This window comes from Rhinolophus sinicus, linkage group LG13, assembly GCF_036562045.2.
Source record: "Rhinolophus sinicus isolate RSC01 linkage group LG13, ASM3656204v1, whole genome shotgun sequence".
In the NCBI taxonomy this organism is placed as follows: Eukaryota; Metazoa; Chordata; class Mammalia; order Chiroptera; family Rhinolophidae; genus Rhinolophus; species Rhinolophus sinicus.
In genome coordinates this window covers 54,177,549-54,194,959 of record NC_133762.1, presented here as the reverse complement: position 1 = coordinate 54,194,959, position 17,411 = coordinate 54,177,549, and the positions used below count along the sequence as shown (strand labels likewise).

General features: G+C 43.5%; 1 protein-coding gene across 1 annotated transcript in view; it reads right to left on the bottom strand.

Moving 5' to 3' along the window:
• The window catches only part of PCSK2 (proprotein convertase subtilisin/kexin type 2), a 294,215-nt gene extending 278,112 nt beyond the window's left edge, over positions 1 to 16,103 (bottom strand). Inside the window, exon 1 of the mRNA XM_019756643.2 lies at positions 15,610 to 16,103. Within this exon, the coding sequence (XP_019612202.1) occupies positions 15,610 to 15,786 (177 nt within the window). The 5' untranslated portion in view covers positions 15,787 to 16,103. The remainder of the gene's footprint in view (positions 1 to 15,609) is intronic.
• Positions 16,104 to 17,411: the final 1,308 nt, after the last annotated feature.

The window sequence follows — 17,411 nt, the reverse complement described above, 5'->3', positions numbered from 1 at the left end:
GACAAATGAAAATGGAACCACAACTTTCCAAAATCTATGGGATGCAACAAAGGCAGATATCAGAGGAAAGTTCATAGCAATATAGGCTAGAAACAAGAAAAAAAATATGGGTTAGAAACAAGAAAAATCCCAAACAAACAATCTAACTTTACATCCAAAGGAATCAGAAAAAGAGAATAAACAAAGTCCAAAGTTAGTAGAAGGAAGAAAATAATGAAAAAAGCAGAGATAAATAAAATACAGACAGCAAAAAACAACAGCACATATCAATGAAACCAAGAACTGGTTTACCGAAAAAAATAAACAAAATTTGATAACTCATGAAGAAAAACAAGAGAGGCCCCAAATAAATAAAATCAGAAACAGAAAGGAGCTACAACTGACACCACAGAAATACAAAGGATCCATGAGACACAGCATACAAACAATTAAATGCCAAGCAATTGGTCACCTTAGAAGAAGTGAATACATTTCTAGAAATATACAACCTCCCAACGCTGAACTAGGAAGAAAGAGACCAATCTGAACAGACCAAGTGTTAGTAATGAAACTGAATAAGTCATCAAAAATCTCCCAACAAACAAAAGTCCAGGACCATGGCTTCATAGGTGAATTTTACCAAACATGTCAAAAAAAATTAAGTATCCTTCTGAAACAATTCCAAAAAACTCGAAGAGGAAAGAACACTTCCAAATTTATTGTATATCAAAAGCAAACACTACCAAAAAACGAATAAAACAATACATTAAAAGGATCATGCACTATGATCAAGTGGGATTTATCCCAGGGAGGAAAGGATTGTTCAATACCTGCAAATCAATCAACATCACATCAACAAAACAAAGGATGAAAATTCTTAGATCACCACAATAGATGCAGAAAAAGCATTTGACAAAATTCAACATCCATTTATGATGAAACTATTAATAAAATAGGTAAAAAGTGATCATACCTCATAATAACAAAGGCTGTTAATAACAAACTCATAGCTAATACCATATTCCATGAAAAACTTTCAGCTTTTCTAAGATCAAGAAAAAGAAAAGAATGGCCACTTTCACCACTTTCTTCAAGATGGTATTGAAAGCCCTAGCCACAGCAATCAAACAAGAATCGGAAATACAAGCCATCCAAATTGGAAAACAAAAAGTCAAACCATCACTGTTTGCAGATGACATAATACTACATACAGAAAACCCTAAAGACTCCACCAAAAATCTATTAGAAGTAATAAATAAATTCAGTAAAGTTGCACGTTACAAATTTAATAGAGACATTTGCTCCATTTCTGTACACTAATAACAAACTATGAGAAAGAGAACTTTTGTAAAATCCCACTTATAATTTTGTCAAAAATTATAAAATACCTAGGAATAAATTTAACCCAGGAGGTGAAAGATATGTACTCTGAAATCTATAAGACACTGATGAAAGAAATTAAAGATGACACAAATAAAGTGAAGGATATACCATGTTCATAAATTGGAAGGATTAATATTGTTAAAATGACCATACTACCCAAAGTCATCTGCAGATTCAATGGAATCTCTATCAAAATTACAATAGCTTTTCACAGCACTAAAACAAATAACTCTAAAATTTGTAGGTAACCACAAAAGACCCCAAATACATAAAGCAATCTTGAGAAAAAAGAAAAAATTCAGAGGTTTCATGTTTCCTGATTTCAAACTATGCTACAAAGCTATAGTAATCAAAATAATATGGTACTTCAACAAAAATGACCATTGGAACAGAATAGAGAGCCCAGAAGTAAACCTACACTCACATGGTCAATTAATCTATGACAAAGGAGGCAAGAATAGGCAATAGGAAAAAGACGGTCTCTTCAAAAATGGTGTTAGGTAAACTAGACAGATACATGCAAAAAAATGAAACTAGACAACTTTCTTATGTAATATACAAGAATACAATCAAACTGTATTAAAGTCCTAAAATAAATGTAAGACCTGAAACAATAAAAGTCCTACAAGAAAACATAGGAAACAAACTCTGATAGTAGTCTTAGCAATATTTTTTTTGGCTATGTCTCCTTGGGCCAGGGCAACAAAAGGAAAAATAAAAACTAGGACTACATCAAACAGAAAAGCTTTTGCATGGAGAAGGAAATAATCAACAGGATGAAAAGACGAACTGCTGAATAGGAGAAGATAATTTTAAATGATATATGCAATAAGGGGTTAATATCCAAATTATATAAAGAACTCATATAACTCAATAGCAAAAAACCCAAACAATCTGATTGATAAATAAGCAGAGGAACTGTATGGACATTTCTCCAAGGAAGACACAGATATCCAACAGACACATAAAAAGATACTCAACATCATTAATCATCACGGAAATGCAAATCAAAACCATAGCTGTCAGAGTGGCTATCATCAAAAAGTCAACAAATAATGAGTATTGGTGAAGATGTGGAGAAAAAGGAACCCCTGTGAACTGTTAGTGGGATTGTACACTGGTGCAGCCACTATAGAAAACAGTACAGAGATTCCTCAAAAATTTAAACATAGAACTACCATATATAACCTAGAAATTCCACTTCTGAGTATTTATTTGAAGAAAATAAAAACATTAATTTGAAAACATACATACATCCCTATGTTCATTGCAGCATTATTTAAAACAGCCAAGATACTGAAGCCACCTAGGTGTCTATCAATTGATGAATGGATAAAGAATATATATATATATATATATATATATATATGTAATATATATATGTAGATATATATATATATATATATATATAGAGAGAGAGAGAGAGAGAGATATAGATAGATAGATAGATAGATAGATAGATAGATAGATAGATAGATAGATAGAGATATCCATCCATATCCACATCCATATCTATATTTCTACAATGGAATATTAGTGAGCCATAAAAAAAAATCTTGCCATTTGTGGATGGACCTAAAGGGTATAATGCTAAGTGAAATGAGTTAGAGAAAGACAAATATTATATGATTTCACTTATATGTGGAATCTAAAACAAAACAAAACAAATGAATAAACAAAACGAAACAAACAGACTCATAGAGGAAAAAAAAACCTGATGGTTGCCAGATGGGAGGGTTTGGGAAGTGTGTGTAACAAAAGTGAAAAAGATTAAGAGGTACAACCTTCCAGTTATAGATTAATAAGTAATGGGGATGTAATGTACAGCATAAGGAATTTAGTCAATAAAATTGTAATAACTATATATGGTGACAGATGGTTATTAGACTTATCTAGGTGATCACTTCATATAAATGTCAAATCATTATGTTGTATACCTAAAACTAATATAATATTATATTTAAAGTATATTTTAATAAAGAAAGGTTGATGATAAATATTTAAAATACACATATCAGACATCAGATTCCTATTCATAATAGGTAAAGAACTCCTATAAACCAAAATTAAGACATAACTCGTAAGAAAAACTTTTAAGGGCAAAAGACTTGAACAAATACTGTAAAAAAAAAAGAATATCCAAATTACCAATAAGCATATGAAGTGGCACTCAGCTGCAATTGATCATCAGGAAAATGCAAGTTAAAATCACAATGAGACACGACTACATATCCACCAAAATAACTACAGGGAAAAAGATATAAAATATCAAATGTCAGTGAGAATGTGGAGCAATTGGAATCCCCACACACAGCTGGTGGGAATGGGAATTGGTGTAATTACTTTGTAAAACTGTCAGGTTGTCTGTGGTAGGCAGAATTCTGAAATGGCGTCCTCGATTTCCACGCCCTGGTGTACACGCCATGTAAAATTCCCTCCCCTTGAGTATGGGCAGGACTGTGAATATGATGGATTTCACTTCTGTGATTAGATTACGTTATATGACAGAGATGAAAAGATTTATCAGATATAGTTAAGGTCCCAAATCAGTTCAGTTTAGTTAATCAAAAAATCAAGAGACATTATCTTGGGTGTGGCTGACCTAATTAGATTAACTTTAAGTAGGGACAGGGCCTTTCCTGAAGGAAGAGATTTGAAGGGGGTTAGAACGTGAGAAGGTCTATCCAGGGGATCATGTGGCAAGGTCCTGACAGTAGCCTCCAGATAGTGGTCAGAACCTGAAAGTGGTCCTGGTCCTGCGGCCAGCAAGAAAATGAAGACTCCTCTAACTACAAAGAGCTGAATTCTAATAACCTGAATACGCTTGGAAGTGGGTTTTCCCTTAATTATACCTCTAGATGAAGACACAGCTGGTCAATATCTTGATTTAGCCTATCAGGTCTCAAGCAGAAGTCCCAACTAAAACGTATCAGTCTCCTTATCCATGAAAACTATGAAATAACAAATTTGTGTGGTTTTAGGCCACTAGATTTATAATAATTTGTTACACAGCAATAGACCTGATACAGTCTCATAAAGTTATAGGTCTGCATGCCCCTTGACTCAACAATTCTATTCCTTGGGATGATCCCAACAGAAAGGCATATGTGTTCACCAAAATACATATACCACAAAATGCACAGAAGCAATATTTATAATAGCCTAAAACCAAAAACTACCCAAATGAGCAAGAGGGGGAGTTATGGGCTACTGATACTTTATTTCTTGATTTGGGTGCTTGTTACACATGTGTGCCCAGTTGAGGAAATGTATTACGCTGTGCTCTTTCATAACTTATATTATACTTCAATAAAATTAAAATGACCAAAATTTTATTTCATTACATAAGAGCACAGTTATTACTAGATTAAAAAAATTGAACTTTCACACATATAAAAATATGTACATGATTTTACAAGTGTAATCACCCTAGTTTCAGTCCTATATGAATAAAAAACAAAACATACTATAGCAAAACAAAAACACCCAATTGTCAGTTTGGATTTTTACCTTAATTCTTACCTGATTTTTAACTAACCCTCAACACATTGCTTTAGCAAATAATTTCTGTTTTCTTTTTTAAGGGAATTAAAATAAGTAGTGTATTGAGATTTTTTTTCAAGTTTTTTTCATTTTTATTAAATTTATTGAGGTGACATTGGTTAGTAAAATTACATGTGTTCTAAGTGTACATTTCTATAATACATAATCTATACATTGCATTGTGTGCTCACCACCCAGAGTCAGTATTGAGAATTTTAAGGCTCTCTGAAATGACACCTTTGTTATAGTTGTAAATTCACTCTGCTAGATATATGCATCTGCTCTGATAAACATACATCTTTGGACCAAGTCATGGTAAAATATAAACCTTTAGTCTCAATACACTTTTATGAGGGTAGAGTTACTCCATTTTAGAGAGGAAATATTATTGTTTGCAAATGGTCTTTCAAGGGTTAGGCAAAATAATCAACAGATATCATTCAATAACTTGTATATAGGCTACCATACTAAATATAAAAACTATAAAAAGACATAGTATATTGTTTCTCCTCTTGGAAGATTTATAATCTACCAGAAGAAATACATACTCACACACATTAGTTAATGACATAGGTGTTAGGCCATATTTAGGCCAGGAACAGGAACCTCCTTTTCTTAAAAGCCATCTTGTCTTGCTTTGTACCTTGTACCTGCTGACTTGTATTTGCCTTAGGCCTGGAGAAGCCACCTGGAATGTAGAAACCATCTTATCTTGTCCTGCTTTGTACTTTGTTTGTCTCCTAGGGGCTTGTGATCAGTGGGTTTGGGTGGGCCTGGGAGGTCAGGACAGAGGCCTGGGGGCCAGGGCGTGGAGCCGGAGGGCTTGGTCATGCCTGGAAACCCTTGATTGCTAGAGACAATGCAACAAAAACCCCCTGAAGCATTGAAAGGGGAACAATCTCATTTACCATCTCTTATAAAATTCCATACCCCTTTTTGCTCGGAGAGGTTATGGTCTTTTTTAGCCTGACCTCCCCATCTCAAGCACACCAAATAAATTCTAATAGACCAATTTTGGTCTCCCGCGAATCATTCCTCCAGCCGTGCCTAACAATTTGGTGGCCCGTATGGGGAGCCGCCTTCGTCTACCTTTCAGTGGACGACTTAGGTAAGTTTTCCCTCTTCACCCTTTGACTAGGTCAGATTTGCCAGCCGATAAAAGACCTAGCACTAGACCTGACCATGTCCCAGGGCCAGGCCCTTGGGTCAGCCGTCAGCAAGGATGCCTGCCCCGGTCTGCACCCTTTCCCTCCGCTGGACCTGAGGAAACCGACAGTGAGACGCCCTGCCATTTTCCCTTGTGCTCCGGATGATTAAGAGGGTCTAGACTTTACCTCCTTTTGCCCCCTATCTCCTTCCATTACTATGGGCTCTGGCTCCTTCTCTTACCCGAGGGACTCTCCTTTGGAGATGCTTTTGGACCACATTAGAAGACTTTACCCCGTTTTAGAGGCTAAACACCTCATATCCTTTTCAACTGTGGCCTGGCCACAACATATGCTTGATAATGGCGAATCCTGGCCGCCTTCTGGATCTCTTGACCTTGATGTTCTCCAAGATTTAGACAACCTCCTCTGCCAGCAGGGTAAATGGAGCAAGGTCCCCTATCTCATGGCTTTCTTTGAGCTGCGACGGGACTTGTCCCATTTCCCACCTAAGGGCGAATCACGCCTCTTAGGTTTAGCTTCAGCCTCTTCTCCCTCTGCTCCAGAGCCCTCACCCCCCAATCCTGATCTGGATCCTTTTGACCCCCCTCATTTTTCCTCTCCTTCCTGACTTCCGCTAATTGAAATCCCCCCACTGAATCAACCCACTGCCTCCACATTACCACCCGATACTTCCTCCACTACTGCCCCGCCTGCTTCTGGCCTTTCTTCCCCTCCTCATACCTGATCCAGGCAACCTTAGGCACCCCCAGCCGCCCAGATGCCTCTCAGGGAAGTGGCAGGCGCTGAAGGCCCTGTTAGGTCCATGTCCTTTTCTCAATGACAGACCTGAGTCAGACTGAATCTAAGCTAGGTTCCTTTTCTTCTGATCCCTCCCGCTTTACAAAGAGTTCGAATAACTCACCCTTAGCTATGACCTTACTGGGTGGGGCATCTATATTATTCTCTCCACGTGTACTAACTCTGATGAAAAGGATCGTATCATACAAAAAGCTAGGGAAATAGCAGACTACATGCATTGCCAAAATAATAACACCTATCCCCCTGGCGAGACAGCCATTCCTACCCAGGATCCTAACTGGAATTACCAGACTCACTCCCAACCCAATCCTGACTGCCTAAAGAGAGACCATATGGTTAATTGTCTCCCTCAGGGCATGAAGGCAGCCATTCAGAAAGCTGTCAATTATGAAAAAGTTAGGGAAATCTACCAGGACCACCATGAGAACACAGCTGTTGTTTTCTCTCCTGCCTTTCAGAGGCCCTACAAACCTACACTAACATTAATCCTGACTCTCTGGATGCCAGATGCATTTAATGTCCCAGTTGTCCCCTGATATTTGCAGAAAGCTTCAGAAACTATGGAACGGTCCTCACCCCCCCCCAAATAGATCTTTTAGAACTGGCTTTTAAGGTCTTCAACAATCGAGATGAGAATAGACAGGCCCATACTCAGGCCTTACAGATGGCAGCCGCAGCAGTTTCCCAGGCCATTAGGCCGGGCTGGTCCCAAAGGAAACATCCGGGACCCCAATCCTCTGTGCAGCCTAATCAACCAGATACCTACTTTAAATATGGCCTCCCGGGACACTGGAGCCGCTTTTGCACTAACCCAAGGCCTCCTACTAAGTCCGTGGTAGCCACTGGAAGTCAGATTGCCCTTGAGCCCCTCAAGGCTCAGGAACACCCACTTCCTGGCCCCGGCCAAACACCACGCCTGATCCTCGGCACCGATGAAAATTGAAGGTGTCTGGTCCCATCACGGGCCTCAACCTCCACCAAACTCATGACAGAGCAGCGGGTAAGTCTCCTACTTGCCAGTAAGGTCACTTCTTTCCTTCTAGACAAGGGGGCCACTTACTCGGCACTCCCCAAATTTTTGGGCAAGCTCTCTCCATCTCTTGTCTCAATTGTGGGCATTGATGGGATACTTTCTCACCCCATATCTACCCCACCTCTTTTATGTTCCCTAGATGGACACCCTTTTACTCATTCCTTCCTAGTCCTGCTTCGTTGTCACACTCCTATTTTAGGGAGGGACATTTTCTCCAAGTTTCATTCCACTGTTACTTTACATACCCCTTCTTCCGCTACCACTTTTCTCGGTTTGCTAGCAGAATCACCCCCAGAAACTATCCCTTCTTTCCCTTCTAACCCACCTGACATTGACCCTTCTATATGGGATACCTCCCAACCCATTATCACCACTCACCATCCACCTCTTATTATCTCACTCAGAGATCACACTCACTTCCCCACTAAAGCTTACTATCGTGTTCCTCGACAAGCCCTCCTTGGACTCAAACCTCTACTATCTAAGTTCCTCCAGGCGAAGATTCTCTGCCCCGCTTATTCCCCTTACAACACTCCCATTCTCCCAGTCAAGAAGCCGGGCAAGACGTACCGCTTTGTTCAGGACCTTTGAATTATAAATGAAGCAGTTATTCCCCTCTATCCTGTAGTTCCCAATCCATATACTCTTTTATCTCTCATACCTCTTGACACCCAATATTTTACTGTCCTTGACCTTAAGGATGCTTTCTTTTCTATTCCTCTACACCCTGATTCCCAGGACCTAGAATGATCCTAATACCAAATTTTCTCAACAATTAACCTGGACAGTCCTCCCTCAGAGATTTAGGCACAGCCCCCAACTTTTAAGCCAGGCCTTAGCTCGAGACCTAACCTCCCTTTCCCTTCCCAGTTCTACAATTCTCCAGTCCACTGATGATCTCCTCTTTTGTAGCCCTACATCTAATATCTCCACGTCCTGCCAGCTCCTTAATTATCTGGCTTCTTCTGTAGGTTATCGTGTCTCCCACCATAAGGGCCAACTCTCCATCTCAACCGTCACCTACCTAAGATTTCGCCTTTCCCCAGGTCACCAGGAAATCACTACACAACGCAAAACGCTCATTAGCTCTATCCCCTTCCCCTCCACAAAACAGCATCTTCTCTCTTTCCTTGGCTTGGTTGGATATTTTCCCATCTGGATCCCCAATTTTGGCCTCATTGCCAAACCCCTTTCCCAGGCTGCTGCTGGCACCCTCCAGGAACCTCTCCTGCCTACTTCAGAGACCACCTCTGCTTTTTCTCAACTCCAGATGGCTCTCATTTCTGCCCCTGCCCTCATTTTACCTGACCTGACTAAGCCTTTCTTCCTATAGACCCATGAATCTTGGGAGCTGGCTCTAGGCCTCTTGGGTCAGAAATCAGGCCCCAATCTCAAAGCCGTCGCTTACTGATCCAAGCAACTAGACTGGGGCTGCCCCAACCCCCTGCGTCCATTCCCTCTTCGCCTCTGCCCTCCTCACTTTAGAGGCTTCCAAATTTGCTCTCAACCTATCAATGTTTTCTCACCTCATTCGGTCCTTAAGTCCTTAATCTTCTTAATAAGGCCCCTTCCTTTCTTAGCTCTTCTCATCTTACTCATTATCAACTTCTTCCGACCTCTGCCCACATTACTCTTCTCCAGTCCCCTGCTCTTAATACCTCCACACTTCTTCCTGTTTCCACCTCTGTATTTCATTCCTGCATTGAGGAACTTGAATCTTCCTGGCTTCTTCACCCTGACCTTTCTGAAACAACCTTCCTGATCCCGACTACACCTGGTTTGTTGACAGGTCCAGTTACATTTGTAACGGAGAGCGCTATTCAGGCAATGCTGTTACCTCTGCCTATGAATTCATAGAATCCTCCCCTCTCCCTTCTAACATTTCTGCTCAGAAGGCTGAACTTATTGCCCTTACCTGTGCCCTAATCCTAGCCAAAGGATGCTCTGTCAACATTTATACAGACTCCAAATATGCCTTTCACGTTATCCATTCCCATGCTGCAATCTGGGCAAAACACGGCTTCCTCACCTCCCAAGGTTCCCCTGTAGCCCATGGCTCCTTAATCCTCAAGCTTACTGAGGCTCTTCAACTCCCTGCTTGTGTTTCTGTTTACACTGCAGGGGCCACCATAGGGGCTCTGGCCTTGTTGCCATTGGTAACAACAAGGCTGATTGGGAGGCACACCGGGGGCCGCCTTCCTCGGTTCTTGAGAACCTGTTACCCAATTCCTCGCCATCCCTAACCTTCATCCCACATACACTCCTGATGAAATTACTTCCCTTACCAGTCAGGGAGCCATTGGGAGGGCCCCTGGCTTACCTCTGCCAACAAACTAATCCTGCCTGATAACCAGGCTTTAGACATCCTTGAGGCTTTCCACAACTCTCTTCACATTGGACATAGACCCTTCGTCACTTTCTTATGTCCCTTTATCACTCACCCATGTTTTTCTTCCCTGTTAGCCCACGTCACCCAGGCTTGCTCTATTTGCCACCTCTCCAACCCCCAGGGGGTCATTCAGCCTCCCCCATCCTTCCCATCCCATCAAGCCCATGGCCACATCCCTGGCCAAGATTGGAAAATTGATTTCACTCACATGCCATGCATCCGCTGACTCCGCTATCTCCTCACCTTCCTGGATACTTTCTCTGGATGGCTAGAAGCCTTCCCTGCCACGTTTGAAAAATCCTCCACAGTCTCACATGCCCTTCTCCACCACATTATCGCCTATTTTGGCCTCCCTTCAACCATCCAGAGTGACAATGGTCCTAGTATTACTTCCAAATCACCCAACAAGTTGCCACCTCTCTTGGTATTCAATGGCGACTGCACATCCCGTATCATCCCCAATCTTCTGGAAAGGTAGAAAGGGCTCATTACCCCCAAAACTCAATCAACCAGGCTGTCCTTAGAACGCCATCAGGATGGGATTTCCCTCCTCCCTATTGACCTTTCCTGCCTCCGTGCTGCCCCCCCACCCCATGGTCCAACTCTCCTTAGCCCATTTGAACTCATATATGGTTGCCCTTTCCTCCTCGGCACTATATCCCCTTCCTCTTCACCTCTCCTTGGTGATTATCTCCCTACCCTTTCTCTCACCCAGCACCTCCTCCGCTACCACGCTGATACTTTCCTCCCCAAACCTCAGGCTGGTATTGAAATTCCAGCAACTCCTCTAGAATCAGAAGATTGGGTCCTCTTGAAGGCTCTCCCAGACAAAGTCCACCCCCTCCATCCCAAATAGGAAGGAGCCTATCAGCTCATCCTAACAACCCCCACAGCAGCCAAACTGTTAGGAATACCTTCCTGGATTCACCTATCTAGGCTTAAAAGGGCCCCAGAGCCAGCAACCTGGGACATAGACCAACAAAAACAACAGAAGCTGGACCAGCCAGAGGGACCCCAGCCAGATACTCCACCAGACCTTTATACCTGCACTCTGGCGGGGAACATGAAGGTGACAATACATAAGCAACAGACCACATGAGCAATAAGACCTCACAGGTACGTGCTGGACAAGTTTCTGGGAACTGGCCTTTGACAGGGGGACTTTATGGACTATACACCAACTGAGCTGTAATCCCCAAACCCTTTATTCCGGCCTGTCAAAATGATCCGCAGGCAAATTGTTCTCACCATGCTCTTACAAGAACACAGTTACAGCCCCTTCACCCAAAACTCTAATTAGGGACCCTGATTGACGCCCCCGCTCAGCAGGAAGCAGTTACAGAAGACTGACCACTGCCCCTTTTCCTAAGAATAGTTACCAAACCCAGAGGGGGAATTTGTTAGGCCATATTTAGGCCAGGAAGAACAGGAACGTTCTTATCTTAAAAGCCATCTTGTCTTGCTTTGTACCTTGTACCTACTGACTTGTGTTTGCCTTAGGCCTGGAGAAGCCACCTGGAATGTAGAAACTATCTTATCCTGTCCTGCTTTGTACTTTGTCTCCTAGGGGCTTGTGATCAATGGGCCTGGGCAGGCCTGGATGGTATGGACTGAGGACTGGGGGCCAGGGTGTGGAGCTGGAGGGCTAGGTCATGCCCCGAAACCCTTGGTTGCTAGAGACAATGCAATGAAAACCCCTGAAGCATTGAAGGGGGAATAACCTCATTTACCCCCTTCCATAAAACTCCATACCCCTTTTTGCTTGGAAAGGTTATGGTCTTTTCTGGCCTGACCTCCCCCACCTCAAGCACACCAAATAAATTCTAATAGCCCAATTTTGGTCTCCCTCAACTCATTACTCCAGCCGTGCCTAACAATTGGTTTCTATGTTAATACCAAATAAGTATTGGAGAGAAAAAAGTAGCAAAAATGAAAGGAAAATAAAAATATCAGAACTCAAAAATGGTGCCCCAAGGGCAGGGCTCTTGGCAGTCAGGAAAGGCTTCCTGGAGGCAGCATGGTAGAAAACAAAATTACTTTTGGTAAAGCAAATTCGTTTTTAAATTTGAGGTGTGTTTTTTTTTTTTTAACTTTCCAGGTATGAGCAATTACTTAACTTCTCAGAGCTTTAATTTTTTTTCTGAGAATTGCAGCTGATGCCAATAATTTCTACCTCACAGGTTAGTGAGGTTGGGTGAGATAACTTAGTAAAAGAACAGGTTCCTCTACTGTACATAGCTGACTCTTCTTTTGGATGAATAAATAATTACTGAGAATCTTTGGTGTCTGACACTGAGCATTGGAGAAGATGGAGCAGTAGAGAGTTGGGAGGTGTGCATATACTAAGTGTTAGAGACAGAAAAGAGAAAGAGTTACTGGGGGCATAAAATGAAAAATGATTAACAAATGTTCACAAATTACAGAACAGCATGATGAAAATAAAATAAGACAGTGTTTGGGAAACTTGAAATAATAAGTAAAATTAAGAAAGATTCCTTATGGGCTGGCAAACCCTGTAATATGCTGGTTTTGGTGAGGAATCCAGAAGTATAGAAGCTATCCCTGAGTATTTATCTTTCAAGTAGAAAGGCAATACACCCATATTTACATATATGTATGAAATGACTAGAGGAAAATTGATAGGTGTGCTAGTGTATGTCATGCAGGCTTTGCTTTTTGTCTCAAAGGAATTTAGAGACGAAAAAGTTCACTGCGTTTGACAGCATCAGGGAAGGTTTGGAGCTCAGTCTTGAAGGAGGGTTGGGGACATGATCCGAAAGAGAAAAAGAGAGTTTATTTTAGACAAGTGTAGCATCAAGCACAGACTCATCAGACAGAAATATCTTGCCATAGACTGGTTTTTACTTAAACATGTATCAGAGCAAAATCATATGGATAAGAGATATTACTTCTGAGAGGTTATAGAGAGGTAAGGAGAGAGATGGCAAGGTAAAAACCCATTTCTCCTAGATAAGAATTGCACGTTTGAGGCTGTGAGGCAAAACAAGTTGGCTCCTCTCCAAGAAAGAATGAGAGAGAAACAGACTTAGGTATCTGATTTTACCCCAAAGTATGAGTTCCTTGAGATTTTTAAAGTAAATGTACAGAGATAATTCAGACTCACTTATGTTATTGTCTCTATGTCCCATTGCTTGAATTCCATCATCAAAACTGTAAATCCCTCATTAAGTTGTTTACCTCTATACAAGAAAATTAACCCTCTTGGACAATTAGTAAGTTAAGCCATGATCAGTCTCAGCTACACCTAGATTTGATTAAGTTCCTAAGACCAGATCCTAGGGACATATTTTCAAAAAGGGAAATAAAGAGGGGATAGCAATGTCTGCCTACACTATGAAAAAGTGCATGGCTGGGTGAGAAAGTAATATCTATTTGTGCATCAACTGCAGCCCTTTTCACTCAAGAACTAAAGACCCTTTTCAGCATACCCCAAAGCCCAGCATACCCTGCAGAGCCTTGGTTTGGTAAGTGCTAGGGTGAAAGCCTCAGTTCATCTCTGAAAGAGCTGGGTGTAAATCCTTGGTTGTTTTTGTCTTGGGCCATATTGAGCCAATTTACTTATCAGTATCATAGGCTTAATAATAATAGTAGCGTCCTAACAGTTGTTGAGACTATAAATAAGAATGTATGTAAGGACTCCAGCACATAATGGTGCCCTGTAACTGTCAGCTAATAGTAATCACTATTATATTTATGGTTTCTGGGTCCTGGATCTTGCCAAGTTCGGGGAAGGAGGTCGGAAGGAAGAAGGGTCTGCTTGCTTATTATGTTGGCAGCACTCTTGAAACAGTCCCCAAGCCTGGGACAGAAGGACCGCGGGCTGCTCCCTCAGCTGGCGTCCTCTTTCCGCTGCTCCACCCACGCTTCCCAGGAGCAACAAGTTCCCTTTTGCGAGACCAACCCGCGCGCCTCAGGCAGACCCGGCACCTCCTCCCAGATCTCTGATAAACTCGCTGTCAAACCCACCTGGAGTCGAAATCCCAGCTGCCAACGCCCTACCGAGGCGGGAGAGCCCACAGCATGTGAAGGAACGCTCTCCGCGGCTGGGAGGGAGGTGGGAGGTGTGGGAAGTCGGGACAGAGGGACTGATATGAGTCCCAGTTCACGCTGCCCTTGAGAGGCAAGAGCAACAATAGAAAGCTCCCATCGCTCATCTTAAGCGTCACTCCAGGGGTCAGGAGGGAGGAGATGGGGCCTGGAATTCCACAGACCTCCACCCGGCCCTCTGGTTGTGGAATCGCATCCCTATGTCCTCTAGGTTCCCTTCGCCGAGGTTTCTCCTTGCACCCTCACCCTCTCCACGCCTCGCCAGGTCCCCTGAGGACACTTGCGATCCCTGACACGATATTTCTCAGGAAGAGCAAGTAGGTCAGCTGCAGCCCCTACCCAGCGTTCTCCTCTCCCTTGTCCTCACAGAATGGGTACCCTCGTCTCTCCAAAGGAGTCCCCAAGCATCCCTGACTAGGAGCCTCACCCGGCTGCCCAAACGATTGAACTCTGCCAACTTCTTGGAATGGGGATCCCCCGCATCCTCCTGGGAAAGCCAAGCTGGCCGCCCACATACCAGGAGAGACACCCTGACTTCGCTGCAGGGAACTCCCCTCAACATCTACCTTTCCAGCTTCTATAGCTGTGCGTTGAGAACTTGAGAGCTAAATAGGAGTACGCTCCGGGGTGGGCTGTGGTGGACGCGGGTAGGGGAGAGAAGTTTCGCCCCGATTTTAGAAAGAAAAACCAGTTCGGGTCTCCAAGTCTTCTGGAGCCAGGGAGCTGCTTTCCCTGGAAAAGAGCAGGGACCAAAGTCACTGGGAGGGAAGTCCTCCGGGGCGCGGGATCCGAAAAGCATGGAGATGAATTACAATGTCCAAGCTTCTAGCCCTGTTCGTCAGAAACTACTCTTTCTCCGGAGATGGGAGTGGAGCATACATCTCTGACAAGACAGGCAACGCCAAGCCCAGATGTTCAATACTTCATCCCTCCATCCCAGGCAGCCTTGAGAACTTGGTACCTCGGACAGCAGCCCGGGCGCACGGCATTGTTTGAAATATGTTATCCTGTTTTCTCCACCAAGTCAAAGAGCAATAAATTATTTTTTATGACCTTACTAGTACAATTTGAAGGACATTTTAATTACATAACCCGTGAAAAATCCCGGGAGGCAATGTCGTGTTAAATAACCGAAGGCAGAATGTCTGCATCGCTTGAGAAAGAGCGAAAACTTGCAAATCTGCAATGAGATTGCGCAGGGCTGTCTCCGTTTTGAAACAACATGCGAAATGCAAGGGAGATCTTACCTTTCGGACTCCAAAGCCGTGTTCTGCTGCAACTTGGCGAGCTTCTTCCTCTCCTCCTTTATGCAACTCCACAAGAAAATGATTCGTGAAGACCGGTCTCTCGGCGCATGCAAACACCATGACACAGAAGAGGAGCCCAGAGGCCGCCTTCCACTGGGAGACACAGCCACCTTTCATCTTTCTTTGGGAGTGAAAAGTGGTGCTAGGAGGCGCGCAGACTGACGGAGCAGGGGACCCGGAGGAAAGGTGCAAATAAAAAATATATATATAGTTTTGTTTGTTTGTTTGTTTTCAAGAAATCTTTGTGTAGAGAAAGAGACTGGTTAGGGGTTTGGAAAGCAGCAAATCAATGCGTGTTCTTCACCACCTGGCTGGCGGGGAAGCCGTGAGGTCAGGCGGCCGGCTCGCTGGCAGAGGTGCGAATGTGGGGAGCTGTGTGAATCTGAGAGAAAGAGCAAGTGTATGTCTGTGCTTGATGCTAAATCTGCATTTTCAGCTCCTCCTCAGCTCCAATTCCGCTGGGTCGGGAGGAGAGCACCAGCCTGGGTGACGTCCGCTCGTCAGCAGCCAATGAAGGCCGGAAAAGCGACGGGCCCCGCCCTGGGCCACCCCAGGCCCGCCCCTGCCCGCCCCCGGCCTGGCGGGTCCGCCTCCTCCGCGGGGGGCGCCGCTCTGCAAGCCCGCGCCCCCGCCCCTTTCAGCACCCTGGAGAGCTCCTCTATCTCTCCACCCGGGCCCGCCTTGCTCCCAGGAAAATCCCCCCAGCTGTAATCTGGTCGGCGGCGCCTGAGTGATGTCATTGTTTATGGAAATCTGTAAAGATCTCGAAAGGGAATTACGATGTGTGCGATTCTCTGAGACCCCGAGGAGAGCTGGGGCACCGGCCTCTGACCATTCCTCTTCCCTGCTTATTTTCCCCTGTAAAACCTCTCTCTCTCTCTCTCTCTCTCTCTCTCTCTCTCTCTCTCACATACACACACACACACACACACACTCAAGGCATACTTGCCTCCCCTTCTCTCAATAACAAAGCAGATATAACCCTCCTCCCGCCACTTTGGAACAACACCTTTGCTCCCCTTCCTGGCACTGGGAGGGTTGGGGAAAGCAACCTTCTAGGGATGACTCATGGGGGAGAGAGTGCAGGAACGAGCTATTTTATTTTATTTATTTTAGTAGACTACGGGCAGGTCTGGAACTAAGGTCTGGGAAGCCTAGCAGGAGATCAAGCTTGTCTCTACCAGCAATTGTGATTCAATGAGACTCGTCCAGAAGTCTGAGCTGCTCTGCAGAGACTGCCTTCAAGAGAGCCATGGCCTGATTGACATGCCTGAAAGTGCATTCTCAGATTTAGGGACATTGGTTCCCCAAGGACAGTGAGGGTGCACGTTTGGGAAGTATAATCACCAACCCCAGGCACTGGGCCAGGACTCCAGTTGGACGTCCTCAACTGGAACTAATTCAGGCAGAGTGGCAGGGGGACAGCTAAGTTATCCAATTAAGAATCATGTACTCACAGTCTATTAACTGCTTACAACAGACTTCTTCCTGCCTGAGAGGAAGCAGGGACACGGTGTTTGCAACGAAATGAGGGAGTATTGTTTTAAAGCAACTCAAATATTGTTGAGTTACAGAGTATGTACACGGATCTCGATTATTGTTTAGCTGCAAAGTTTAAAATCCTGTCTTACTTGGATAAGAGGTAAAAAATCTTTTCTCTAGAGGTTTAAGTGCGTGTGTGTGTGTGTGTGTGTGTGTGTGTGTGTGTGAGAGAGAGAGAGAGAGAGAGAGATTATAATATT